Source organism: Drosophila biarmipes, chromosome 2L (assembly GCF_025231255.1).
Source record: "Drosophila biarmipes strain raj3 chromosome 2L, RU_DBia_V1.1, whole genome shotgun sequence".
NCBI classification, from domain to species: Eukaryota; Metazoa; Arthropoda; class Insecta; order Diptera; family Drosophilidae; genus Drosophila; species Drosophila biarmipes.
In genome coordinates this window covers 17,831,069-17,858,563 of record NC_066612.1, presented here as the reverse complement: position 1 = coordinate 17,858,563, position 27,495 = coordinate 17,831,069, and the positions used below count along the sequence as shown (strand labels likewise).

Here is a 27,495-nt window from a genome sequence, read left to right as displayed (position 1 = left end):
TTGCCGTTTGTGGCTTTGCCGCCCCCGCCCCGCTGCAACGGGCGGTGGGCCGTGGGTGGTGGGTGGTGGGTTTTTGGCTGGTTACTGCCTTTGGCTTGGCTCGCCGCCCTCCTGTCAAATTGACTGCAAAAAAGGACCTCTCCTTGGCAGCTTCACTTTCGTAATTGGCGGTCTGTTCGCTGCTGGCTCTGCCAGCCTTAGCTTCCCGTTTCATTCGCAGTTGGTCCGTCAGCCCAGGCGATCCGTTCTCGCAACCGCCATCGCAATCGCATTTGCGTCCGCAGCAGGTTTCACATTTCCGATTCCAGCGGAAGCAAATCGCGTCGGCATCTGAAAATCATTCCCCAATTTCCAAGTGACATTGTGCTCCGGTATTACAAAAATTACCAAACGGATAGTCAAACACTGTTGTATAATTTAAAGTGCGCTGTGCGGAACGTAAATCTAAGCAAACTGGATACACTAGGGTTCAAATATTTCCACCAGCGGAAAATGGGCACAGGTAATGGAATGCGTCGGAATTTTCGGTTTACTGCCTATCGGGATACCGGCGGTACTGCACAGTACATTTATGGGTATCCACAGCTGGTGGAAGGTTACTATACCTTTGAAATCGAAAAGTATCGTATAATACACGGCCTCACAGTAAAAAAAGTGTAACTAAAACCAATAACTTCAAAAGGTCCCAAAAAACAATTGTTAAATTAATTTACCGAACACTTGTATCTTTTTTACCAATAATTGCAGAACGTAAATAGTTGTACTGATACAAATTTCTTAAACTAATATCCATAAGTTCACCACAAATAATTTAAAACTCTTTGTGTAATGTTTATTTGTTTAGCTACTACTTCACAAGAAGTGAGCCCGTATTTTGAACTAGTACTAGTTGGGAATTATGGAAGCCCAAGTTTAAGGCAACTTATAACACAATATTTTCAACTTCTTGCTTACAACCACTATAGTTTTTTTTTTTGGCATATGAACATTGAAGCATTACAACATAAAATAATTTTTAAACTAATTATCATCATTACGGTTAAAAAAACCGGTCGGGTAACACATAAAAAAAATTAATAAATATAAGATGACTCCAACATATAGATGTCAAAGAAACGGTCAGAGAAATAATGAATTAATTTAATATCGATAAAGCCAGCAACAATCCTTGAAAACTTCACATGGTGTTACAAATGTTGATTATTTCCTATAACTACAAGGGTATACAAACTTCGGCTTGCCAAAGTTTACTTCCTTTCTTGTTTAAGTTAAAACTTTAAACTTCTTTCTTACGATCACTGCTTCTTTTTTAGGGCATGGGAACATTGGAAAAAATATTTTTTTAGTTTACGGATAAATGGTAATCATTAAGGTCTACAAAAAAGGTCATCGGGTAACACTTAAAAAGGCACAGTTTTTAACATCATGTTGAACATTGTAATATAATAAAATACTAAAAGTCCTTGACGATCTTTTGACTTTAGCTTAGCAATAAGAAACAATTGGAGACTCTTAACTTACTTTATGTATCCGGAATAAATTGACTTTTAATAAAACACGTAGACACACTATAGTGTCTCGACTATCAGATACCTCTTACTCTTTTTTAAATTGAAATTAGAATAAAATTCAATTGTCAGACACTGACCACCCAAAGCCTATTTAACTTAGATTACCAACATTTTTTAATGGGGATGTCTGAACGGTTCTCACAATTTAGATAGGTGTTTACAAATAAAATCATTTTAAATTTACACAGAAGCGTCATCTTTAATAATGTGGGTGCCAAACAGACCTTGGCGACATTACAATGGACGGGGCACTTCACCGAATCGAACTTGATCTGTTCAATCCTTCTAGCTTTTGTAGTTCCCGAGATCTTAGCGCTTATACGGACAAACAGCGTTTATACGGACGAGTGATTCTAATAATTACGTTCTTAATAACTTTCTTCTAAAAATATTAGCTTTAACTCCCATAAGCTTTTAATTAGTGTACTTATATTAAATTATGGTATACAATACGCGGTAGACTTGAAGGTACAAAACTTCCGCTTCCGATGTTGTCTTAGTTATTTCATGTTTTTTTTTTCTGAGATTACTTTGTTTTTTAAAATACCCGTTCTGAAACTCTCACGTTGATAACGCAAAGCCCTCACGTTTTTCCCACACCCAGGCCCATTGCCTATCCAAACATGTCCGAGATTTCCATAAAAATTGAGAAAGCATATTCTGTATGGTTGATAAAAAGACATAACCCACTCACTGGCAACTAGCACAAAAAGGGGCTCTAAAGTAGCAAGTGATGGCGTAAATAAACAGAAATATGTAAAATCAACAATACCAAAATTTAAAAAAGAAAACAACGGGCCGGAAGGGTCCGCTGCCAAAAGGTGTCATTGGGCCTTCAGATTCCGATTCCGATGCAACCCCAGAAAAGGACGACCACTCGAGAGGTGTTAACACGCTGCGGACAATTGCCGATCCGCAGGGTGTGAAAATTGGCAACGCGCGCCAACCAAAGGCCCACCGAAAAACCAAAACCCAGGGAACTCCACCAGCGACAATATGTCAAATGTCACAGGACAAAGGACCACAACAAAGGGCGAGCGTTTTATTTTGACAAGTGCCGAGTGTTGAACTTAATTTGCGAAGCGTGCCAGTCAAAGGGATGTCCTTCCCGCCCTCCCCCTTACACACACACAGTCGCACAGTCGCAGGATGAGAGCGTGCGGGCCTTTTTCACAAGCTAATCCGCGACAAACACACTCGAAGCTGCGCCGCAAAGTAGGCAACTTCTCTTGGGCGTGACTCGCTGGTTTCCTCGGGCGCAAAGAGCTCGGCGGAAGCGGGCTTAGCGCTTAATAAAAGTTAAATACTCCAATGATTAAATGCATTTGTTTGCAAATGTGTCGTCATGTGGCATTGTGTGTATTTCGAAACAATACATTCAGTAGGTAGGTGAAGTCCAACCTTTTTCCCCGGTACGGGACTATTCGTTTCGGAGCAAAATTGGACTGATAGTAAAAGTAATCAGAAGCAACAAATATTAACATCAGAATCAAAATCAAACAAAGCAGTAATAGAAATTTCATAAAATTTTTGGAAATAATAGCTTACAGATTAGCTTTAAGTAAATTTAATAAATGGGTTTCTTGGTATAAGATGAATTGTTTTTGATATAACTAATATGCACAAAAATGTAACCTTACTTTTTTTAATTTACTTTAGTTTTGTTAGATTTAAAATTTTGCAGAAAAAGTTTGCAGAAAAATAAAACATTACAAATATCATTATAGCGATCACTTTTTCTGGTTAATTTATTCGACAATGATAACCTACTATGATAACCTACTCAAAAAAAGGCTACTAATGGCAAGACACTGTTTTATACTGTTCATAATTGAGTAACTAAAATATAAGCCGATAAGTCTAAATTATTAAAGATCACCCTTTTCTCAAATCATCTAAAATTTTACTACCTGCTTTCCACAACTGACTCCCATTCGATAGTTTAGTCTTAAACTTTACTATAAATATTTTATCATTCTTTTGAAAAGGTTATTGTGGATAATGGATTTTTAGTTTTATAGCTAGATGTCCTTTTCCAAATCTTGATTTTAAGAAAGTTATTTACAAAGTGAACGCCTACACACATAAAAAATTATCCACTTAATTAGTGGAAAAATTTAAGATTATTTGGAATATATTTGTATAAATTTCTAATATATATTTTTACGGTCTGTTAATCTGCTTCATCATCTCCTTGCATAATTTTTAGCGGGCGACCGTCTGTTGGATATCCCCTGCAAGGTGTGCGGCGATCGCAGCTCCGGGAAGCACTATGGAATCTACAGCTGCGATGGTGAGTCCTGGCAGGGTTAGGCCAAAAACAACGTAAGCTCAGCTAATTCCTTTTAGGCTGCTCGGGCTTCTTCAAGCGGAGCATCCACCGGAATCGGATTTACACCTGTAAGGCCACCGGTGATCTCAAGGGTCGATGTCCCGTGGACAAGACCCACCGAAACCAGTGTCGCGCGTGTCGCCTGGCCAAGTGCTTTCAGTCGGCCATGAACAAGGACGGTAAGTAATTCCCTGACATTATCAACATTCCATTCCCCGAATCACCGCTAAGCTCCGCCCACAAGTATTGTTCCACTGCCCAAATACACTTAATTATGCAGCAAATTAGCTCGAGAAGCCTGTTTACGTCAAGGTTTCTGGGCATAAATTACATTAGACTCTGAAACCGAAATGCCGTCGGCTGCCTCCTCTCCTGCAGTTGTGGCCAGAGTCTGAAAAACGCCATTTGAATTTTGGCTGAATTTGTCATTAAGCTGATTATAAATTATGCGAGCCCCAATCCTGTGGTCGTGCCTCGGGGCGAAAGACTTAATGGGGGAAAAGTGTTGAATCTGATTTTTGTAAGCTACACCAAGGGAAATTGGTAGTCGAGTAAATTGCGAAACTGGCACATTTCAATGATTTGTTTATTATACCTCCTACAAAGATAATTGGAATACTGATCTAAAATCACAAATATCACAAATCACTCGTACACATTACTAGAAATACCCAGCTTTTAAATTTGCATTGAAACACTTGATTAAGTTAAAAGAGGTGATTTGGTAGTAGAAAAAAGGGACCCCAAATGAATAGATTCAACATTTTTTTTAACGTTAGGTTTAGGTGGCAGAAGCATTGCAAAGTTAGGAAAAATTAATTAATATCAATATACATAATAAAGATAAACCGATTTAAACAATCTTTGATGGTATTTTACGCATATAAAAGTTAAAAAACCATTCCTAGGAGCATATAAAATGAATACAAAGTAATAATTTGGATTGCCGTATAGAGGTAATCCAAACGCAGCACCCCAATAGCCACATTTGAATACCAAGCACCAACTCCTTCCAGCCAGCCGGTAATCGGTAGTCGGGTGGCCATAACCAAACCGAATACACAGCTCAATGCAACAATGCTAGCTTTAAAGCTCTTAAGCCAACATTAAATGTAGCATAAAAACACATAATAGCGACGAGCATTCTTGGCATCGGCCGTGGGGATGGGTGCGGACTCTATCCAGGAGCAAGGACCCATCTCATGGATGCCGATTCGTATTCGGAATTCAGTGTCAGTGTTCAGTATTCAGAAGCTACCATTGATGGGTTCACTGCACAGCAGAGCCGGGACTGTAACAGCGTGAGAATCGTTGCAGATTTTCTCGCACGCAAGGGCCACTCTTTTTTGGGGTGGAGTACTGGAACACCCGACCGGGCGTGAGGGTCGATTGACAATGTGCACTTAATAGCGGATTACACGCATTATCCGTTCGCTGAAAATGCGACTAAAATGTATTGACAATCAAGTGATGATGCCCAAAGCTCGAACTTAGACGTCAGTCAACCCAGGGACCTTCGCAGCGATGGTGGCTTGTGGACCGAGGTGATGGGTGGGGATTGGCAGAGCAGTGTCTGTATCCAGCTAGCCACCACCCAAATGAATGCTAGAGCACCCCACAAAAAAGCACAACAAGTATAAAGTGGATATACGATTGAACTATAACGATAAAAACCGATAAGCGACTATGATATTCTCTTAGCATCATAAGCTTGAAAGAAAATCAGAATGGCTTAAAAGCATCCTACAAAATAATATATCATTTCATAGCTACAAGAAATGGATGTTTAAATTTTTGTTTTTTTAATTTTATGAAAACATGGTCACAACATTTAAATCGATCCTGGATCCTAACTTTTTGATTTACTTAAAGCACTAAATGGGTGTTTACAGTTTCTAAAAGTAGTTTCTTATCTGAAACCTAAATATTATAATATGGCTAACAAGATTTCGCCGTTTTCTTAGATTTTTGTAGACATGTTCATTTCAAAAATATTTTCTGCCAAATAAAAGCAAAAAATCATATGCTTCCAACAAATTTCTGGGAACCTTAGGAGCATCGCAACAATGGCTGGGATATGAGCAAACTGCGATGTGTACAACCATGTTCCTCACATTCCTTGCGATATTTTCTTAGTTTGCCGCTACAAAGCCTCATGTTGGGCTGCCTTTTTGGGGTTTTTCTTGGCTGGTTCCGTAAACAAATAACAAACACACACGGACGCCAAACAATTCACACATCTTCCACAAACCTCACACCGCCACCCACCCAATCCCATCTCCCATAGATGAACCCCCAGAAAAATGGTCCGCCCTAACGCCATTGTAGTATCCCCAGACAAAATGCTTTTGTTGTTTAGAGCAGAAAGCAAAAAAGCCACAAAAATCGTTCAAGGCACGTTTGTGTAACATTTTTGTGAGTTTGGGCTGGGTGGGGTCATGCGAGTAGTAAAGTTGTTGGGGGTGCGCTGGAGCGGATTTGGGGGATTGAAATGAGTTCCGACTGCGGTTTGGCGTTCTTAGTTTTCTTAGTTTCCGCTTGGCGTTAAGTGATTTTTCGATTGCGACGCCGAAAGGCAAATAAAGTTAATTGCAAAGGGGTCGACTACTTTAAGCTTTTATTTAGATATTTACTTAGTTAAAGAGGATTAAAAAAATACTTTAAAGCAGCTAGAGTACCCAAAATTCATCTATGTCTTAAAAAAAGGTTATAATTGCAGATCTAAGACTTCTCAAAATAATGAGAACACATTCTCCCAAACACGTTTCTTGATGTTAAAAGAACTGAGATTAGAAGTTTTCGAAATACATTTTTCGTTGTGAAAAACAAAATCAAAGCTGCGCTTGCCTCTCTTTTCAAACCGTTTCTTCTTTAACTTGATTTTGAGAATATTTCTTCTCAAAAAGAGAGAGAAAGGGAATTCTCGAATGAGGAACACTTTTCCACACATATGGACTTAAGTGATGCCTCATTTACGCCTGATTTGGATTCGTCTTCATGAATAAATACTTTAAAATTCCTTAAAGAACTCATAAAGATTTAAGTTCATTTAAAAATAGACGGAAGTAGCCCTCACACCCCCTCGACAAAGTGGCAATTTGACAGTTTTGAGCTGACCAATCAGCATGCCACCGCACTCTGGACTGACAAATAAATTATTATGGGAAAATATGACAGGCGTCGCACACTTTGCTGTCAAAGCTTTCTGAACCCATAACTGCCTTCCCCATCCTTTGCCGCTGACAGAATTACAAATGTTGGCTACTTTGTATGCTAATATCCTGCGGAGGGTGCGAGCCGGAGAATGGAGAAAAATAAAAAAGATACGACAAGAGCCCTCCTTACAAATTATGTTGCCACTTGTCACATTTAATGGTATTTGCATTTGTATACAGCAAAGCGTCAGCATCATCAACACGCATACCTTCTACTTTCATAACCCCCAGACGGTTCTTACTTTCTTTTTCTTTGCCAATATTTACGCGGCGATTTAAGCGGATTTCTCATTTTGAGTGATTTGTGTCGCTTCTCGAATCCCATTCTTAGAGACGCTTTTCAGTTGACGACCGCCAAGTGGGGGTGTGATAATGATGGGGTCATTATTCCCCCGGGTGTGATGAGCCGAAAAGTGATACGTAATGGTGCTTATAATGGCCAAGACGAAACGTGTAAATGGTCCAGTGGGAGAAAGTTTACAATGAAAAGTACAAATATATTAATTTCAGTTTTCTAAGCAGCATTTATCGTTGAGTTTTGTTCATTAAATAGACTATTAGTTTAGAATACTCACATTTTTATTTATTTGTTTAATTGTATTTAAATTTAAGATTAATTATACAAGAAAAAAGGTGTATGTGCTTTTTCTTTGGCCTTCTTTGATTGCCTTCTTGAGGTTCTTTACTTTTAACTTTCGTAAATTTATGCTAAAATCATATATTATGCATAAAAAATTCAACATTTTTTTAATAGGTACACCGAAAATAGTTTCAGGATACTCACACGTAATTTGAATCATTAAATAATATTTAATAGATATTGAAAAATGCCATTCTTCTATTTGCTTTCATTCGAAAATATTTTTTAGGTAATACGAAGAGTAATATACATACTAAATACATTTTATTAAAATTGATTAATGCTAATAAAAACTTGTTAAATATAGTGCATATATAATATGACTGTTCGATTTAGTGTTGATCCTTGACCTTTGATCTCTCTTAGCAAGCTGAATTTGCATTGGAATCCATTCAACTCAGCTTCAGTCGATGTGTACTAACCTTAACTTAAGCGCTTACCGAAGGCAACTTCCTCCGCCTGCGTTTCTGTCGGGGATTAGACTAGGCAAGACGGTGCAGACAGGGGCAAACGCAGAAACAATCCCAAGTGGTCGAGCAGAGAGGAGACCTTTTCCAAGACTCAGCCAAGTGTAAACCCATTGAAAGGGACTGCCAAGTGGAAGAGCTCTTAGTTTCTTGCTGCTGTGGTGTTGCGTCGGACTCGCACCTAGCCATTTACACTGCACAAGTATATCGTTGCGTTCTTCGGGGCTCTTAAGCCCTTTTGTCAACAGACTGTGGTTCCCCAGCCTGGCTTTATTTTCGGGGCCCAAGTCTCGTTCCGTTCGCCATGGTGCCAATGTAAATTTTTGTTGTTGTTGATGTCTATTCCAGAGACGACTTTTTGGCGCTGGCGCAAAAGGCAGTCTCGGCTAATTTCATGACCACATTTTAACGTATTGATTTTTGCTGATGTGCACGCCGTATACATACAAACTCACGCCTATATATATATATATGTGTGCATGGGAATTTGTATCCGTGCGATATTTATTGTGTAGCTTTTAAGCCGCCCTCGCTGACTGCCCCCACCATATTACGTATACGCAATTTCATTTACACATGGCTGCAGGGCACAGAAAGCCGTGGCTGAGGGACACGCCCACACATGCGAATGCACACACAGATACGCACGCACACATGTGCCGGGTGTTTTACTTAATTGACATTATAGCCTACTACGATATGTGCATACACTTGCGCCGGGGACTGTGCGACATGTAAATGCGCCTGGCTTGTTGCACATGTCATGGACACGGACACCCATCGTACATCACCATGTCGCACCTTCCACGCCCCCATCCACACCCCCATCCTCACACACACACACGCAGGACTGCCTGCACTGCAGTGTGCGTGAGTGAGTCAAACGTGTCAGTGTCAACATTAAAAGCGGATTTAAAATCACTTACCCACTGGGCGAGCAGCACTCGAGTGAGAGTCAGAGGCGTAAAAGCCGTTGGCCTCATCGTGTTCGGAGCCACTTTCCGCCTCGAATGGGAGGCCAAAGGGCTGCCTCAGGGGGTGGGGCGTTTATATGAAGAGCCTGCAGAGGCGAACAGCAAATATAATCTATCTTTTACTGATCGAGGGATTCACTGGTACAACTGCAAGTAAGAAAAGCAACTAGGCACAGAAAAAGATACACTAAGCTTACACGATATTTTTGAACTCGATAAAAACTTGTGGTAAGAAATTGGGGCCAAATGTAATGACTACTCTGAATAAACGGCAGTGATATGAGGCCAACAGAACTGCAATTCTTACCACAATTTTCAAGATTTTCTTAACCAACTTATTATATTGCTCAAATAACATATTTACTATAAAATACCTTCGAATTTTTTCGTAAACTGTTATTATAAACATTACAGAAATACATTCTTTAAAACGTTGACAAGCTGTTCTTCTTGCCTTAACATGTTCTTATAATTCGTTTTTAGGATTCGATAATAACTTAAATTAATCTTATTATCTTAAGGATTAAGAGATTAAGGATTTTTATTTGCCTTTTGCAAGCTCAGTTTGAAAGATGTGTTTTACTATCAGGACTGTCTGTATTTGCGTAGGTCGCAAAGTATGACAAACCTTCAAAACATTGTGTTCGATGAACTGTCCTTGAAAAAAACATAGGCAACTACATATTCACACTTTCAACGATTTTTCTACTGAAATGCATTTTCTAAAATTTGCAATTTCAACCTCTTTTACATGGCATAAAATTTTATTAAATCAAAAAAGTACCTTGCATTTGAAATCAAATCAAATATAAATCCCACAAGCATCTTGAATGATTTATAAGCAATGTATAAAATCTCATGAATATTAAATCTAATTAACACTTGACTTATAAACTCTTGCGAAATCAAGGAGTTTCCCTGCTGCCCTCCCCCAAAACTGCCAACCCCTTCCCACACCGCACATACCAACACCTGGAAAATCTCCCAGGCTCTTCCGAAATGTAGTACACAAAGTTACGCCCGCTGGCGAAAAGAGCGAGTGGAAAAAATTACAATCTACAAATCTAATTAGCAACTCATTACGAGGATCGCACCCTGCTCCCAGGACCCCGAACTCCCCCGCAGGAAAGTGAAACAAATGGACAACGGAGCAGTATAGCAAACATATTGACCGATTTGCTGAAGTTAATCAATTAATTAGGGTAGAGAGCAGGGAAGCGGACCAGGAGTTCCGTGAAAGCAAAAACAATTATGTCAAAATACATGCATGGGGATGGGGTCACAGGGTCATGGGTTTGGGCTGGAAAGGGAGGGCCAAGGACCAGGCCAAGGCAGAGACAGACAAAGGCGAAAATGTCCGGATGCCAGAGTGGGCAAGGAAAGACGCGGCGGAAAAATTAATGATAAGTGGCAGTGGAAAAGCGAGCTGCCACGCAGCTGTTTGGTTCCCACATCTCGAAACGGCCACGACCACGGCGACTTCACGACGATACCGCACGCAAAATCCCAAATGATGGTCATCATCACTGGGTTCGAGACGAGCCAGGACGAAGGACACGGATGTACCCGGCCGCCCATAAGCTGAAAAGCGCAACGCGTGCTCCAGAAATCGAAATAAATAAATCGGTAAGCGGTAATGAGCAGAGCCCTCGCCTTACATGCGGGGCCATCCAGATCCGCATCCACATCCCCATCCGCAGATAATGTCGTAATCAAACTTCACCTAAAAGGAATATATCAAAATGCGATTGTTTGGCAGGCAAATTAAAAGTAAATAAGGCAACGTTTGCAAATTTACGAGGGGCGAGCGACAGCCCAAAAACCCAAAAATAAAATAAAAAGATATATAAACCGTGAAATTAGGAAAACACTTGAAGTGATTCGATGTGCTGCCGGATACCGTGAGCAGGGGCTGTTTGCGCAGACCCAGCCTTCTGGTTCGGTCGGGGGTTGCTCGGACTAGTGGCGGAGTGCTTAATAGTCCATAATGGCCACATTATGTCGGCTCAGGCTGCCCGGGTACTCAGTCACCCACGGAATTGTCAGGCCAACAATGGATGAGAATTGAGCAATTGTCAAGTAGTTGGCTGCGGCGGGGGCGATCCGCATCCACGAATAAGCTGCGTTTGATTGGAATCTTTACAATGAGCTGTTTCAATTATTCAACAACAATAAAATTATATACTTCTTAAGAAAGCGAAAAAAAGGAGAAACGCACTGTGAATCTTTTAAAAAATAAAGGCATCCTTATTTCATTTTCAGAGGCAAGATATTGACAAAAATATAAAAATAATCTAGCAACTTTTTAATAAGCTTAATATTTCAAGAGGAAGAACACCAATCTTCAACTTAAACACAAAATTTATGTAGAAAGCAGAGAACTTAAGGATTTTCCGTGCTATTATTTCATATTTAAAATTGGGAAAAAGTAACATGAGAATAAATTTGCTATGAATGAATGAAGAGTTATTATAAGAAATTTATATATCTAAAAATTTATACATCTTTCTATCATGGGACATAAAAACGGTTAAATTACTTAAGCTTTTAATTAAAGCTTATTAAAAATTTAATACAGGTTTCTCACCACTGTAAAGATTTAAAGGAATCATTTCGTTTAGTGCTCCCAAGGAGTGAGGCAAATCTTACTCTCCCAACGACTTTGCATTATCCGAATGAGTCTAAATCAAGTGGGCTTTTTAAATCGCCCGCAGTTATTTTCCGCTTTTGCATAGAAAGCAGACACGACTTGTGCATTTTCCAATTTCATAACTTTCCAGAAGTAAATCGTTACTTACTTTTCTGCCTCTGCTTTCGGCAGCCTTCCAGGAAAAGTTTCTCTCAAGGAAAAAACAGAATGCTAAAATCAAGAGGGAAGTGCAAATATTTTAAGTTTTCCCGCCTTGGCAGCTAATTTTGTTGCCTTTTTCACGCGTTTCTATGTTTGAACATGGCGAAGGAGAAAAAAGGAGGGCTTCGGAGTCACAGCCAAAGGGTTAACTTGAAGTTTGAGTTCCGCAGGGGGTTTTTTAAAACTTTTCTTGCGCATTTTGCTGAACCACAATTTTTAAGTCCCGCTGGAAATTGGTACCCAAAGTTTGTTAAACCCGCAGCATAAAAATTTGATGAGTTTGGCATTTTCTTTAATTGAAATTTGTGATCTTTTGAAAGCTTTGAGACCGTTTCCCGCTCTAGGTGGCATCGTTTTTTCTAGTTTTATTCATCACGAAGCTGGGCGAAGCTAAAGTTTGGGGTCTCAAGTGCCCTCAAGTGACTGTAGTCATTTTACAGGGAGACGCACTCACATATGCGATTAGCTGGGGATTAAAATGTCACCCCTTTTGCGCCACGTCATGCAATCTACAAGATTCGCAGCGCAGCTATAGATACATTTAATTACAAACAAATAAAAGTCATGACAGCCACACACACATGAGCTCAGCTCCTCAACCCCCATGTATTTTTCTGCTCAGGTTTAGCTTGAGGCATATGCAACAGTTCTCACGCCCGAGGACAGTTCATCTATCCTATCTTATCGTATCCGCTACTCTGTATCTGTATCCTTATAGCTCGTATCTTTGCATCTCAAATAATCGGTTTATTATTTCTTCCCTCCCGTCCCTCACTTCTGACCCAAATCGGGAAAAGCCCAACCTTTGGGACCGCACCACAAAACCTTTCCCGAAAAGTTTCAAAAGGAAAATAAGAGCAAGATGAGAAGAAAGCCAGGCGGGAGTATCTTTGAAATTAACTTTGTTTATTTAACTACTTAGAGGCAGATTATCGCAATTACACACTTGGAATGATTTTATGCAAACCAGATTGGTCCCTCAGATGCAAATGGCAAAGAAATGATTTCAAAATACGAAAAGGCTGTAGCTTAAATAGAAAATAGTACTTTTTTCAGTCAAGATATACCCTCTTTATCCACTGTCAAAATTTAATTTTTGAAAAAAAATATTTATGTTATTCCCCGTTCATTAAATAAACACCAATGAAATATATAAACAAAGATTTTAATATTGAGGGATTATTTTAGAGTATTGATCAGGGAGTATGCATACATGTTCTTACGGGTTACATAATCCACCTATCATATGCATTAAATCCTGCCTACTCAACTTACATTAATGGTCACTTTCAATATATGGTTTTTAAAAATGTACCTAATTAATTATGTTTTAGGAGTGTTCTTTAAGTTTTAAAAGGAGACTGTAAATGTTTTTAATATTACTAGAAATTAGGTTTTCTGAAAAATAGTATTGTTAGCGATTGAGTCTAAGCAAACTTTTTAAAACTTATGAATTTCAGCATACTATTTATATTTAATTAAAGTTTGTTTAGAATCGATATGGAGTTATTAAAATGTGTTACATTTAAAACAAACATAAATATTTAAGAAGTTCTGCTAAAATCGAAAAATTCGAAAACTTTTTTGTTTATAATCCGATGTTACCCACTATTTTCTAACTGCTCTCCATAGTCAAATTTCTTTCTTCTTATCCCCCAGCTGTGCAACATGAGCGTGGGCCCAGGAAACCGAAGCTGCACCCGCAGTTGCACCACCACCACCACCATGCTGCAGCTGCCGCCGCTGCGGCCCACCATGCAGCAGCCGCCCACCACCACCACCACCATCACCACCACGCCCACGCCCACGCAGCGGCGGCTCATCATGCGGCGGCTGCTGCAGCGGCTGCGGCGGGTCTGCACCACCACCACCACGGCGGTCACCTACCCGTCTCCCTGGTCACGAATGTCTCGGCCTCCTTCAACTACACCCAGCACATTTCCACCCATCCGCCCGCTGGAGCGGCACCACCCAGTGGCTTCCACATGGCAGCCGGCGGACAGCAGCAGCAGGGAGCAGCTGCCCCACCAGCTGGCCACCTGCACCATGGAACGGGTGGGCATCAGCATGCTACGGCATTCCATCATCCGGTGGGTCACCAGGGACACCCAGGACTGCCGGCTCCTCATAGCGGCGTGGTCAGCACTCCCAGTGGAAATGCCAGCGGCCCTGGTCCCTCGCTGACCTTCCCGTCGCACCTGCTGCACCACAACCTCATCGCCGAAGCGGCCAGCAAGCTGCCGGGGATTACGGCCACTGCCGTGGCGGCCGTCGTCTCCTCCACAACCACGCCCTACGCATCGGCGGCGCAGGCCTCCTCGCCGGGCAGCAACCACAACCACAACTACTCCTCGCCCTCTCCCAGCAACTCCATTCAGTCCATCTCGAGCATTGGCTCAAGGAGTGTCGCTGGGGAGGAGGGCCTCAGCCTGGGCAGCGAGAGTCCCCGGGTGAATGTGGAAACGGAGACGCCATCGCCGTCGGCTTCACCTCCTCTGAGTGCCGGCAGCATATCGCCTGCTCCCACGCTGACCACCTCCTCGGGATCCCCGCATCCTCGCCAGACCTCCCTGCGCAGTCTAAGTGAGGCCACCACGCCACCAAGCCACGCCTCCCTCATGATCCGCTCCAGCAACATGAGCAACAACAATAATAACAATAACAATAACAACAATGGGGAGCACAAGCAGGCCAGCTTCACATCCGGATCTCCAACACCCACCACGCCAACGCCCCCGCCTCCGAGACCAGGTGCCTCCTGCCCCACGGCCACCAGCTCCAGCGGCTTCCTGGAGCTGCTGCTCAGCCCGGACAAGTGCCAGGAGCTCATCCAGTACCAGGTGCAGCACAACACGCTGCTCTTCCCGCAGCAGCTGCTGGACTCGCGGCTCCTGTCCTGGGAGATGCTGCAGGAGACGACGGCGCGGCTGCTCTTCATGGCCGTGCGATGGGTCAAGTGCCTCATGCCCTTCCAGACGCTCTCCAAGAACGACCAGCACCTGCTGCTCCAGGTGAGGATAATAATCAGGCTTCCCATTTTACATCCCAAACTTTCAACGGCAGGATTAAAAACCAAGCTTAGTCAGATCATTTTTAGAACAATCAATTTTTAAATTTGTAATTTTCTTTGCCTTAAACTTAAAATACGTTTTTTTTTAATTTTTTAACTTTTTCAAACGATGTACACTTGAACTTTTAAACCTCTTTCCGCGTTTAACTAAATTCGCCAGTAAATTCAAGGTCTTCTCAAAAGTTGTGCCTTTCAATTTCTGATTCTTAAAAATATTTGTAAACTTAAAGTTTCTACACCTTTTTTAACGTATGTTGTTTCTAGACTATAAAAATTTCCATTTGGAACTAACTTATATTTAGCTAAACACTTAAAAGCTTAAAAAAAAAACGTTTTTTTCTTAAGCTAAGTATTTTTGTCGGCTCATTTTTGTTAGCTTACCAACATTTTTAAATTAAAATTTTTCCCAAAATATAGACTTTGTCTTATGTAATGAACCTTCCCTTTTAGGAGTCTTGGAAGGAGCTCTTCCTGCTCAACCTCGCGCAGTGGACTATTCCCCTGGACCTAACGCCCATCCTGGAGTCGCCCCTGATCCGGGAGCGGGTGCTGCAGGACGAGGCCACGCAGACGGAGATGAAGACGATCCAGGAGATCCTGTGCCGCTTCCGGCAGATCACGCCCGACGGCAGTGAGGTGGGCTGCATGAAGGCCATCGCCCTGTTCGCCCCGGAGACGGCGGGCCTGTGCGACGTGCAGCCGGTGGAGATGCTGCAGGACCAGGCGCAGTGCATCCTCTCCGACCACGTGCGTCTGCGCTACCCCCGGCAGGCGACCCGCTTCGGCAGGCTGCTGCTCCTCCTTCCCTCGCTCAGGACCATCCGGGCGGCCACCATTGAGGCACTGTTCTTCAAGGAGACCATCGGAAATGTGCCCATTGCGCGGCTCCTGCGCGACATGTACACCATGGAGCCGGCCCAGGTGGACAAGTGAATATGTTTGGCCAGGCGACCCGAAATGTAATCAAAATCGATTCCCGCAGCACCTAAGCGGCGTCAGTCGTTGCCACCTGCAAAAATATTTGTATTCCAATGCGACCCAAAAAGTATTCAGATTCATAGAGGGGGCGGGCGGAAATGGGCGGGTTGTGAGGTAAATTGGACAGCGGAAACTGCAGATGCGACATTTCGCAGGCCGCCATGTAATAGATACAGTATGTACACCATCTACTCTCCTCCATTGGCGCTGCTCCACACACCTTGATTTACCGCCAGCAATGCGTCGCGCTCCCCTTGCTTTCGCTTCATTTTCTAACATTTTTATTCTCATTTCATCTTTTTTCACGGATTTTTCTTTTTGACTGCCTGGGCGGCTTTATTTATCTTTCATTCGACGTTTTGTCGTCGCTTTTCTAAAAATTCCCCATGTTATTTCAACCTGGCAAGGACCTCCTCCTCCTCCTGCCCCATTCGCCACCCCTTTCCCGTGCCCTAACTTACAAATCACTCCCCTTCCCGCAGTACCGAAATCGTTGTCGCACAAACGGTGACCTCTTTTGCGCTTTGGCTTTGAAACACCCTTTAGTATGGCTAATAAGATTGAAAGAACTCATAAAAGGACTTTAGGGACTCTGAGACGATTGAGAAATTTTACAGTTTTGGAAAGAAAATCTATACTGAATACTGAAAATATATTTTCTAGAAATGCGTTCATAAATCTCAAAGATCTACTTAAATTTAATTATTAAAAATGGTTATTCAAAATTATTCTTTTACCACACTTTGAAACATTTCATTAAATTTTTTGACTTCACAGGGTACACAACACCGTCTTAGCCAACCTCTCTGGAAGCCCGCCCACTATTACATTTATGGTTTTACGATTTATTCTCTTGCTTTTTTCAATATCTTCCACCCGCTATTTCTGAGTTTCAGGTTTTTCCTTTGGGGTAGCATTCCGAATAACGCGTTTAGAAATCGCGAAAATGAAAAAACAACTTTGCCGCAGGTCAAGCGACCAAAATTTATGTTGCATGTTATGCCTCACTGTTACTGTTGGCTCGTTGGTTGCCTCTCAGGCTTGATGTTTCGGTTAGTTTTATCAAATGCGTAGCCACAAAAAATATAAACAATTGTATCTGTCGATGTATCTGGCCCTGCGAGCCGGAATGCTTTATAATTGATTTTTTCACATTGATACTCGTAAAGCGATAAGAACATAACATTAGATATATAGCAAAACCAAACGTAAATGAATATAAATAAATGTAAAACGATGATGGATGAATAACCAAATAAGGCAAACTAAATATATTGAAATATAATAAAATGAATCCTTATTTGCTTCATCTTTATTGGGAGTGTTATTAAATGAAGGCAAAATTAAAAAGGTAACTCCAAAAATATCGGGTTGTGTGCTTTTCGTTGTCAATTAAATTTAAGGTTGGTGGCATAAAAATCAGATGATGATAAGGCATCAAGGTGTTATGAGGTAAAAAAGTCGAGATGACATCCCACACATACTAAAGTTCTAATACAATTTTGTGTGAGTAAAAAATTATATTCCCCCTAAATTTCGAAAAACCCAGGATTGAACCACAGCTTAACGATTTGTTTTTACGAAAATTATGATAAAACGGTTACTGGCAGATATATTTAAACCTATTTAAAAAAAAAAATAAAGATATAAATTTCATTATTTTCAATTAGTACAAAAGAAAAGTGATTTTGCGCAATATTTTAAATTTAAAGAGTCGATTAATATCGATAAGTCACATTGGTATAGAGATGATTTTTTTATCTTAAAAGTGTCCCGAGTTGGTTAAAAGACATATATCTACAAATGTTTTATTTATTTTTGTGTGAAACCTTTCTGATAACTTTTTTTGACATGAACATTTTTTTAGGTTGTTATTAAAAAACAAAAAAAAACATGCATTAAACAAACTACTCTTCAAAAAAAAAACAATCAGTTTCGCATAAACCCGAAATTATTTAAGAAATGGCAATGATTTTAAAGAGTTCAGGGATCTTAACTTTTTATTTTAAGCTTAATTTGTTTTACATTAATTTAAATTGTGAATCATAATTGACAGAAACTTAATTAAATCCCTATTAAATGGCCTGTTTTGTTGGTGCTGAATACCCTTACTTTCGATAACCGACTGTCGCATATCGATATCCCAGCGAGAACAGCTGTGCCGGCCGTGTTTTTTCGCCCATTTCCAGGCTGTGTTTACAATTATCTAATCGTAAATTAAAATAAAGCCATGTCCTGGCTGGGAAGCGCGATTCAAAAGCTGGGCAGAGCCACGCTCCTGGCAGTGGGTGGAAAACCCTTGGCTCCCGTGGCATCTACGAGCTCCACGGTGCGTCAGTTGTCCCACGCTGAGCGCAGAGCACGCGGACCCACTGTGCGGCGCTACGGCTACGAGGACAAGATCTTCAAGAGCGGACTGCTGCCCCATGTGGACAACGGACACAAGCTGCCCATGCCCGTGTACCGGCCAAAGAACGCCTGGGCCAAGAAGCGTGCCCTGTTTGGCCAGAATGACTACATCGACATTCTGGGCAGCGATCGCCTGCATCCGGTGAAGGTCCTCTACTCCCTGCCCTCCTGGCTGCGCGGTGTGTCCGGCAATGAGTACCAGGTGCTGCTCCGCAAGCGCAGGCTGCTCGAGAAGTCCAAGTACCCCATTGCCCGACCCACCAAGTGGCGGGAAATGGAGAAGCGCATCCTCTATCTGTACAAGTTCCTCAATCGCAAGACCAAGACGGGCTATTCGCACCAGTAGATCCATTAAGATCAAATAAAATGTTTGTTTTAATCTGATATTGTTTGGAGTTCACTTATCTTAAGAGTATGCCTCTGCATCTGTACAAAGTTCCTGGATTATACTTCTTATTGATCCGATTCTGTTGCCTACTTTAGCACTATCCTCGCTTCCTCGCCATCGATATAAATTTTCTGGCCGTTAAAAAGACAAAACTCGCGTTTAACGTGAGCAAACAGCAGATCGGTGATGAGGAAGATCTGGCCGGTGGAAAATGCTAGTGTGGCGCCAAAGTAGAAATTGGCATTTGCCGAGCCTGCGTAGATCCACAAATGCCAAAGGGCGCCCATCAGGGACAGGGTGACCAGGAAGAACGTAAAGACTACAAAGCCGTGGGACATGACTAAAAGGAATTAAAAATAATTAGTGATTCGGGAGGAGAGGCTTATTAGAATAGCAATCTCACATTTCCAGCATCTTTTCCACAAAGGCAGTAGGGCCAAGTAGAAGCCCACGTCGCCCAGGCTGGGATATGCTCGAAAAACAGCCATGAGAGCCACCAGGACGGTGGCCAGCAGAATAGGTTCCTTGCGCAGTTTGATGGTAAGCGGTAGGAGGTATAGGACAGTGGCATTCAATTGGAATGTGATCAGGAACATGGTGCGGAAGTGCTCGAACATTTCGGTGAAAAAGTACCAGAACAGGCCGATGTTCGGCTGCAGATCGCGAAAGTAAAATCTGTAACCATGGTAGAAATTAAGTAAGAAATATAAAATTCTTATGTCTTTAAACCCACATGAATCCCAGAGTGCCATCCAAGAAGTTCCAGCTGTTGAGCACAAAATAGTTGGTCACCACCACGCCCAGGCAGCAGAGGGCATAGAGCAGCGAAATGGCCACACCCCTTCTGATGGAGTTCCGCGAGAAAACCAGGAGCAGCGGAGCAATCAGCACGATGGGATAGAAGCTGCGGACGGTCTCAAAGGCCAGAACCAGAAGGCACGGAAGGAGCAGTCCTTTCACGAGGCAGTAGAAAAAGAAGGCCATGAAGAGATTGCTTATCACCGTCGAGGTCATGCCGATGCAGCTCATCACGGTCAGCGGATTGAAGAGGTACGCCACGATCACCAGTTCCGGAATGTCCAACTTGTCCAGCCCGTTGAACTGCAGCTCCTCCGAGTCCTTCGCATACTCCTTTCGCTCCGCCTTCTGCTGATCCTGCTTCTGCTCCACAAAGCGCCGGCTCATCATATATAGCAGGGCCGCAGTGCACACATCCAGGATTATGTAGAACGCGGCCAAGAACTGCGGGAAGTTTTGGAACAAGCCGGAGAGAGCGCTGAGGATCAGGGGCGACTCGTGGACCACGTCGCCCTGGTAGGGATCAATGCCATTCTGGAGCAGGAAGATCCCCTCTTGCACTGCAGGGATAACAAACGTATTGGGATACATATATGGGTGTGATGTGTACTTTGTTTACTCACTGCGCTTGTGTGAATTCAGAGGCGTCGCGAACTCCACCCGATTGCCAATCATCGCGGCCAGCGGCGTGCGGCAGAAGTAGAAGCGCACGGCGGCGCCCAGGAGGAGCAGTTTGAAGAACTTCGAATCCATCTTCTAGTGGTGCCTGGGCATAGCTTTGGGGATTGTCTGCGGGCTCGACTCCGCCTGAAAAAGCCGCTTACAGCTGCGTTAGTGGTGGCAAAAACCCTCGATGGGTTGGCGATGGTCGTGTCACGAAACTGGGATTCCAAACAGCTGAGTTGCAACTGCGAAAAAGTTGTTCACATTGGCCGCTGTTGCAAAAGCGATTAAATTACTGCTGGAGATTTTCTTTTAAAATGTTACAAATTAAGCAAGATTTTAAGTCTAAAAAGAATAACGGATTTTCCAGCGGGAAACCAGGGCTGATTGAAAACGTTTGTGATCGAAAATGTTTCACCGGTCTGGCAGCACTGCTATGTTTTATTTTACTTTAGTTCACCGCACTTGCTCTAGCTCGTATTTAACTTATTTGAGCGCAATAAACTCAATTTAAAATGATTGGCAGTAAAAAAACGAAGAAGGCGAATGTCTTCAAGGAAATCGCAGAGAACTTCGAGCAGCTGACCAGGAATCCGGAGCGTTTCCTCAAGTTTGTTTTTCTCCGGCAGCCGCGCACGTGTTTTTTTTTCAAACGAAACCTAAACAATTTCTATTTCAGGCCGCAACCGGAACAAGTGGAGGCCATCGAGCAGCTTATCCAGCAGACGTACGCCGTGAGCATCAGCGGGGATGTGGCCAACAAGGAGGCACTGCTGCCGGAACTGGTGCTGCAGGAGATGGACGAGGAGCAGATCTGGCAGCAGCTGGAGATGCGCAACGAGCTGGTGATCCAACAGCTGCTGGAGCAGACCGCCCAGCTGACGGCCATGCGGGAGCAGCACCTGGGCATCGAGCTGGACGACGGCGAGGAGGAGGAGGATGAGAACGAAGATCAGGAAGCCCAAGAGTCGGCCGAAGAGGAAGAAGATGAGGAATCAGGTTTCAGCGACGAGGATAGGGGGCAAGGAAAGGAAAAGACAACATCACCCGTCAAGGATAAAAAGAAGCGAGGGCGCAAATCCATCGTGGACGATACCTTCTTCAAGCTGGACGAGATGAACGAGTTCCTGGAGCAGGAGGACGCCAAGGAGATGCGTCGGCTGAACAGCAAGCGTCGCGTGGAGCAGGCGGACGACATCGATCACTTTGCCGAGGATTTCGGACTGGGAGAAGAGGATGAGGATGGCAATGTCAACTACGCGGATTTCTTCGATATGGACGAGGAACTGGAACAGCATGCTAAGAAGTTTGGCAAAGGCAAGCAAAAGGATTTCTTCAATGAAAATGCAAGTGAGAGTGAGCAGGAAGACGATGAAAATCCCGAAGAAGACGAGGCAGATCAGAACGAGGGAGATGTCCAAGGGGAAGCTGGAGAGGATCGAGAGGAGGCAGCCAGCGAAATAGACGAATCAGAGTTTGTGGCAAAAAGTGGCATTGAACCTGCCAGCGATTCAGACTCGGATTCAGAAAAAGATAAAGAGGAAGAGGAACCAGCGGAGTTACCCACACAGTCCTCCAATGAGATGCGTGAGGCTCGTTTGTTCCAGAGGATCCGCGACTACGAGGACGTTGTCCTGGGCGAGAAGCCCTGGCAGTTGAAAGGTGAGGTCAAGGCCTCCAATCGTCCCCAGAACTCTCTGCTCGAGGAGATTCTCGACTTCGACTCCACCACCAGACCCACGGCGCCCATTACAGAAGAGGATAATCGCTCCATCGAGGACATCATCAAGCAGCGCATTCGCGACAAAGCCTGGGACGATGTGGAACGCACCGTGCGCCCGGTGAACACGCCGCAGGAATATCGCAAGCAGCTTGTTCTGGACCAGGAGAAGTCGAAGCAGTCTCTGTCGCAGATCTACGAGGCGCAGTACCAGCGCGAGATGGAAAAGCTTGACCCGAACCGCGATGCCGATGATAAAACTGGTCCGGAACCCAAAGAACACCAGGAAATCAAGAAGGCAATGCGGTCCCTGTTCCTCAAACTGGACGCTCTGTCCAACTTCCACTTCACGCCCAAGCCGGTGGCGCCAGAGATCAAGATTGTGACCAACACGCCGGCAGTGCACATGGAAGAGGTGGCTCCGGTGGCGGTGAGTGATGCCAAGCTGCTGGCCCCCGAGGAAGTGTTCCGTGGACCCAAGCACGCTCCTCTGGGCAAGACGGAGCGCGACCGGACGGACAAGAACCGCGAGCGCCGGAAGAAGAAGCAGAAGCAGCGGGCCATCAACTTGGCGCTCGAGCAGCGAGATCTTCAGCGTGCCAAGGAGGGCAAGGCGCCTACGAAGAAGGAGGCGGATGCCAAGCTGCTAAAGTCGATCACCAAGAATCGCAATGTTCAGAAGGTAACTATTGCTCCTGTTGAGGGTATCTTTGTTGTGTTGTGCCACATCTACATAGGGATAGAGCAAAGGTTCTAGCTGCTGGCTGCCATTCCATTCAAATCAAAATATTAAATCACACTTATTAGATGATTGATACGACATTTTTCTTACAGATCAACGCGAACAGCAACGACCAGGGTGCCCTGAAGTCCTCCAAGGCGTTCTTCAGCAAACTGCAGGACACCGCGGCGGCCACAGCATCCAACAAGCGACCGAAAAAGGACCCCTCCAAGGCGAATGCCAAAAGGCTGAAGCTTTAAATGTACATTTTAAGACTCCTCCAACTGGTAATTGCCCTCACCCAGCCAAGTTTGTTCGTCTCCAGTCACGTGCCAGAAAGCGGGCACAGGCACACACTCAAGTGTATGTCCACAAAGGATTCCTGGTTGCAAGAATAACTTTTGGCGCGTCCTGCGAGTCTGGGGAGTCCTCAATTTGGGGCTCCATGGGAGCTGCCATGCGCCGGTACTTTTAATGTTCCATGTGCGACTGTCCTGCGTATGCGTATGTGATGTGTGGGCGATTTGCGTGTGGCTGTGTGCGAGTCAAGGACATTCGGTGGCCTGGTGAGGCGATTAGGCACGCGTGTAGCGTGCGGAATATTACTATTTTTAGAAATTACTTAAAATAAACTGTTTGCTATGTAAATAGGACCCTAATTAAAGGAAGCTGCAAGTGGTTTCTTCTAATGTTCTTATGTGTTTCCTGGAGTTGAATTGAGTTATGTGTGGTTTCAGGCATTACATTAACCCTTTCCTCCCAAATTTTAGAGTTAAAAGGTAAATTATTTAGCTCGTTCAGCGTAACAAAACACATTTAAATCCATAAAAATTGTATATATGCTGATTATAATGTTGCTTTAGCATATCAACTCCTGCCTAAACGAAAGATTAATAAGGTTTTTATTTACTAGTAATAAACCAATACTAAACCAATTATATACTTTACTTAGAAAGCATGCTGCAGGTAGAAGGAAGCTTTAGAAGGACCCCATGGGGTATATATATAGGCGAGTCGATCTAGCCATGTAAATCTGTCTTTCTGAGATCTCGAAAACTATAAAACATAAACCCGGTTAGTGTCCACATTTCCTCGTTTCAAAAGTCAAAGGATGTTTTTTTATGTTACTATCTGACGATTCATTAAAAAATATATTACCAAATAATAATAAATAAGATTGCACATTGTAACAAATCAGCATGCAGTGACTGTATGGTGTGTTAGTAAAACAAGATTTTCTGCAAGCATACTTCCATTGAGTAACATTTATATTCGAGAACATCAGGTGTTTGTTCTTGTTTTTGAAATAAAAAGTATAATTCAAGCAGACTTTTTCACCACAATTATTTGTCGAGTTGGGACTCAAGCCAAAGGTGAAATTGATTATTTCTATCAAAGATCTCCACCGCTTTAGAACTCCGATGGTATCAGTGTGACCGTTTGCAATTTTATACAAAATATGTTTGGCGGTATAACTGACCGAAAACTCGGCGGCCTCACTTCAGCATAGCACGTGTAGTTTTGTTTTATTTAAAAAATATTTTTTGCCCGGGATAATACGCATCAGACGCCTAAATAAGATGGTTAAGGTACAGAAACCGCAGCCCAAGTCGCTGAAGAAGAGCAACAGCATCGAGGGCGTGGTCAAGAAGAAGGGCAAGCCGGAGAAGACCAAGAAACTGCCCGCGGAAGCCACTTTGGATTTGGCCAGCGGCAAAAAGGCGAAAAACGCGGTGGTGCAAAAACCAGATGCCGCCAAAAAAGAGGCAAAGGCGTCCAAGAAGGAGGTGGAGAAGCAGACAAAGACAAAGGCGGCCAAGAGGCCCCTGATTCTGGCTCCTCCGGAGTCGCCGGCTGCCCCTCCTGCGGAAAAGAAGTCAAAGGCAAAGCCGGCTACAGTGGAAAAAAAGAGTGTCGCGAAGAAGCCCCTGATCCTGGCGCCTCCCGAGTCGCCAGTGGCACCCAAAAAACAAGAGAAAAAGGTCAAGGCTGCGCCGGTGGCAGGCAAGAAGGAACCAGCTCCAGCTAAGAAGTCTGTAAAGGAGCCTGCGCCAGAGAAGAAGTCAGCCCTAGCTGCTGTTCCAGCTAAGAAGTCTGTAAAGGAGCCTGCGCCAAAGAAGAAGTCAGCCCTAGCTGCTGTTCCAGCTAAGAAGCCAGCCCAGGCTGATGCTCCAGCTAAGAAGTCGGCCAAGGAAGCTGTTCCAGCCAAGAAATCCGACAAGGCTGCTCCTCTAGCCAAGAAATCTGTTCCAGCTGTTGCTCCCGCCAAGAAATCAGTGCCAGCTGCTGCTCCCTCCAAGAAATCCCAGAAGCCGGCAGCTGAAGCACCCAAAAAAACAGGAAAACCCGCCAAGGAGGCACCGCAAACCAAACCTGCCAAGCCGCAGCCAGCTGCCCAGCTCCAGAAGAAGTCAGCGCAGAAGCTCTCCAAGCCAGCCAAGGCGCCGAAATCCAAGAAGCCGTTCAACAACAAGGCGAAACCTGGTCAGGCCAAGGGAAAAGCCACCAAGAAAGAGACTGTCAAGGCCAAGAAGCCTGTCGAGCTGACCTTCGAACTGAAGTCCTTTGACGAGAAGAGGTTCCAGGAGATTGTCAGCGAGAACAATGTCACTAAAGTCTGCCAGGCCTTGAAGACTTTGGTGTCCGATGAGGTGGCCAAGAAGAAGACTACCTCGATCTTCACCGACTACCGCTACGTTCTGCAAGTGTGCAGCTACAAGATCCCCAGCTGTCCCAAGCGCATGGTCAAGTTGAACCTGAAGCATTCGCTGGTGGGCAGCGACGACGATGTGGCTCTCATTGTGACTGATTTGCAGCGTGGTGCCAAGTTCGACTCTGACCCCACCAAGCAGCATTACGAGGATCTGCTGCGCGAGGCTGGCGTAAAGCAGCGCTTCACCATCGTGCCATTCAACCAGCTGCGCAACGAAATGGGTTCCTTCGAGGCCAAGCGCAAGTTCCTCAACAGCTACGACTACCTGTTGTGCGACGGTCGCCTCTCGGGCCAGGCCACCGCCTTTTTGGGCAAGGTAAGCGATCTGCCTGCTAATGAGTGTGTTCCAGGAACGCAAAGTACCCTTCTTTTGTCAAAAAATAATCCCAAAAGAGGGTCACGTAGACCATCAAGGCTTTAAGCAAAAAAGAAATTCGTGTACTTTGGATTATTTATCTTAATCCGGCCTTAAAACAGGAACAAAAGTAGTTTTCCTTACTGTCAATGCCGATATCGATGGGATAAATAATACTAACTCCTCCAAAAATATTCAACTAAGTTCTACTGAATATTTTGTATTTCTTCTTCTCTTATATCGTCTACTTAACATTAAAGTTATTTTAACCAGTTGTCAAATTGTTAAAAAGAATATCATTATCCATATATTCTTATTAAACATCATACTTACCATCTTTTTCCTCCATTTACAGAAAACCCAGAAGCCCAGAAATGTGCTCCATCCCGTCCGTCTGAGCAAGGACAACGACAAGCTGTCGCAGGAGGTGACCCGCGCCCTTTCTCGCACCGCATTCAGGCAGCTGGCCAAGGGCGATCTGTCGGCCATTCCGGTGGGTAACCACGAGCACAGCCCCGAGCAGCTAGCCGAGAACATCTTGCTGGTGACCAAGCAACTGCAGCAGGTCTATCCCGGTGGCCTGGCCAACATCCGGTCGATGTACCTTAGGATCGACATTACCGGCACCTCAGCGCTGCCGCTGTATGTCAGCATGTGTGCTCCGCCGGCAGACACGCCCTATGTGGTGGGTCCACGGGAGCAGCGTATGCTTAAGCTGAAGAAGCAGGCCAACGAGGTGCTGTCCAAGTTTGCCTTGACCAAGGATGCGGACTTCATAAAGCTGACCAGGGATCAGGTCAAGCGCAAGGCCGAGCTGCGCGCAGAGAAGGTGGCTTTGTTGGCCGCTGATTCTGCTGCTGCTCCCAAGGACAACGATGGCGAGGACACTGCTGTGCCCACGAAGAAGGCCCGCAAGGATTCGTCCAGCGAGGGAGCCAAGGCTGAGGCAGATTCTGACGAGGAGGAAGAAGTCGAGGAGGCAGAGGACAGCGCCGGCGAAAGCGACGAGGATGGCGACGATACTGAGGGAGATGATGATGAAGACAATGACGATGATGATGACGACGACGAGGACGACGATGAGGAGGATGACGACGAAGAGGATGATGATGATGATGAGGACGACGATGAGTAATAAGTCAGCCTCATTGCTCTTCGTTAGATGTAGGTTTATTTCTATATATGCAAACCAATTTCGCTATGATTCCGTTTGCAATTTTTACAACAGTTTTAAGTAATAAACGAATGTTTTAAGTATGGAAATAGTTATGTTTTTTTAACCCAACAAAATCAATATTTACAGGGCACGGATTCATATTCGCTTGAAAAAGCCCATAAAATAACCACTATATGTACTAAATTAATTGAAAACAATCACTTTTCTGCAACTGTAGATGACATGCAAATCAGTACAGCAAAACGTTTTAAATTTGAATATCATGTATGATTGCAAACCCAATGAATTGCGAGTAATGGCTATGAATATTCACAACAAAGCGATATCTGCACATCCTCAAATCAGGCATAAACGTATGGTCGGCGATTTTGAATGCCTTTTCCAGATTGCTTGTTCGCGGAAAATGGTTCAGATTCCTGTTGATGTATCGCAGCTCAAAGTGGATGTGAATGC

The 27,495-nt window shown here is 43.8% G+C and overlaps 5 protein-coding genes across 5 annotated transcripts; 4 read left to right on the top strand and 1 right to left on the bottom strand.

Moving 5' to 3' along the window:
- Nucleotides 1-335: 335 nt before the first annotated feature.
- Nucleotides 336-16,151, top strand: LOC108033372 (protein dissatisfaction). The gene is made up of 5 exons (XM_017107690.2): nt 336-502; nt 3,781-3,864; nt 3,921-4,082; nt 13,710-15,061; nt 15,571-16,151. The coding sequence occupies exons 1-5, from the start codon at nt 493-495 to the stop codon at nt 16,051-16,053; spliced, it is 2,091 nt and encodes a 696-aa protein (XP_016963179.1). The 5' UTR covers nt 336-492; the 3' UTR covers nt 16,054-16,151.
- A 2,078-nt stretch (nt 16,152-18,229) lies between these two features.
- Nucleotides 18,230-18,891, top strand: LOC108034237 (39S ribosomal protein L51, mitochondrial). The gene has a single exon (XM_017109086.3). It carries the CDS (start codon nt 18,329-18,331, stop codon nt 18,851-18,853), a length of 525 nt encoding a protein of 174 aa, XP_016964575.1. The 5' UTR covers nt 18,230-18,328; the 3' UTR covers nt 18,854-18,891.
- On the bottom strand, nt 18,841-20,557 carry LOC108034236 (phosphatidylinositol glycan anchor biosynthesis class U protein). Its single transcript, XM_017109085.3, has 4 exons — nt 20,317-20,557; nt 19,629-20,253; nt 19,299-19,570; nt 18,841-19,235 (listed from the first exon to the last, which is right to left on the bottom strand). The coding sequence occupies exons 1-4, from the start codon at nt 20,444-20,446 to the stop codon at nt 18,982-18,984; spliced, it is 1,281 nt and encodes a 426-aa protein (XP_016964574.1). The 5' UTR covers nt 20,447-20,557; the 3' UTR covers nt 18,841-18,981.
- Nucleotides 20,558-20,793: 236 nt separating this feature from the next.
- Nucleotides 20,794-23,465, top strand: LOC108034193 (U3 small nucleolar ribonucleoprotein protein MPP10). Its single transcript, XM_017109021.3, has 3 exons — nt 20,794-20,966; nt 21,036-22,758; nt 22,911-23,465. The coding sequence occupies exons 1-3, from the start codon at nt 20,872-20,874 to the stop codon at nt 23,055-23,057; spliced, it is 1,965 nt and encodes a 654-aa protein (XP_016964510.1). The 5' UTR covers nt 20,794-20,871; the 3' UTR covers nt 23,058-23,465.
- Nucleotides 23,466-24,280: 815 nt separating this feature from the next.
- On the top strand, nt 24,281-27,128 carry LOC108034143 (ribosomal L1 domain-containing protein CG13096). The gene is made up of 2 exons (XM_017108937.2): nt 24,281-25,826; nt 26,221-27,128. The coding sequence occupies exons 1-2, from the start codon at nt 24,378-24,380 to the stop codon at nt 26,998-27,000; spliced, it is 2,229 nt and encodes a 742-aa protein (XP_016964426.1). The 5' UTR covers nt 24,281-24,377; the 3' UTR covers nt 27,001-27,128.
- The last annotated feature ends 367 nt before the right edge of the window (nt 27,129-27,495 follow it).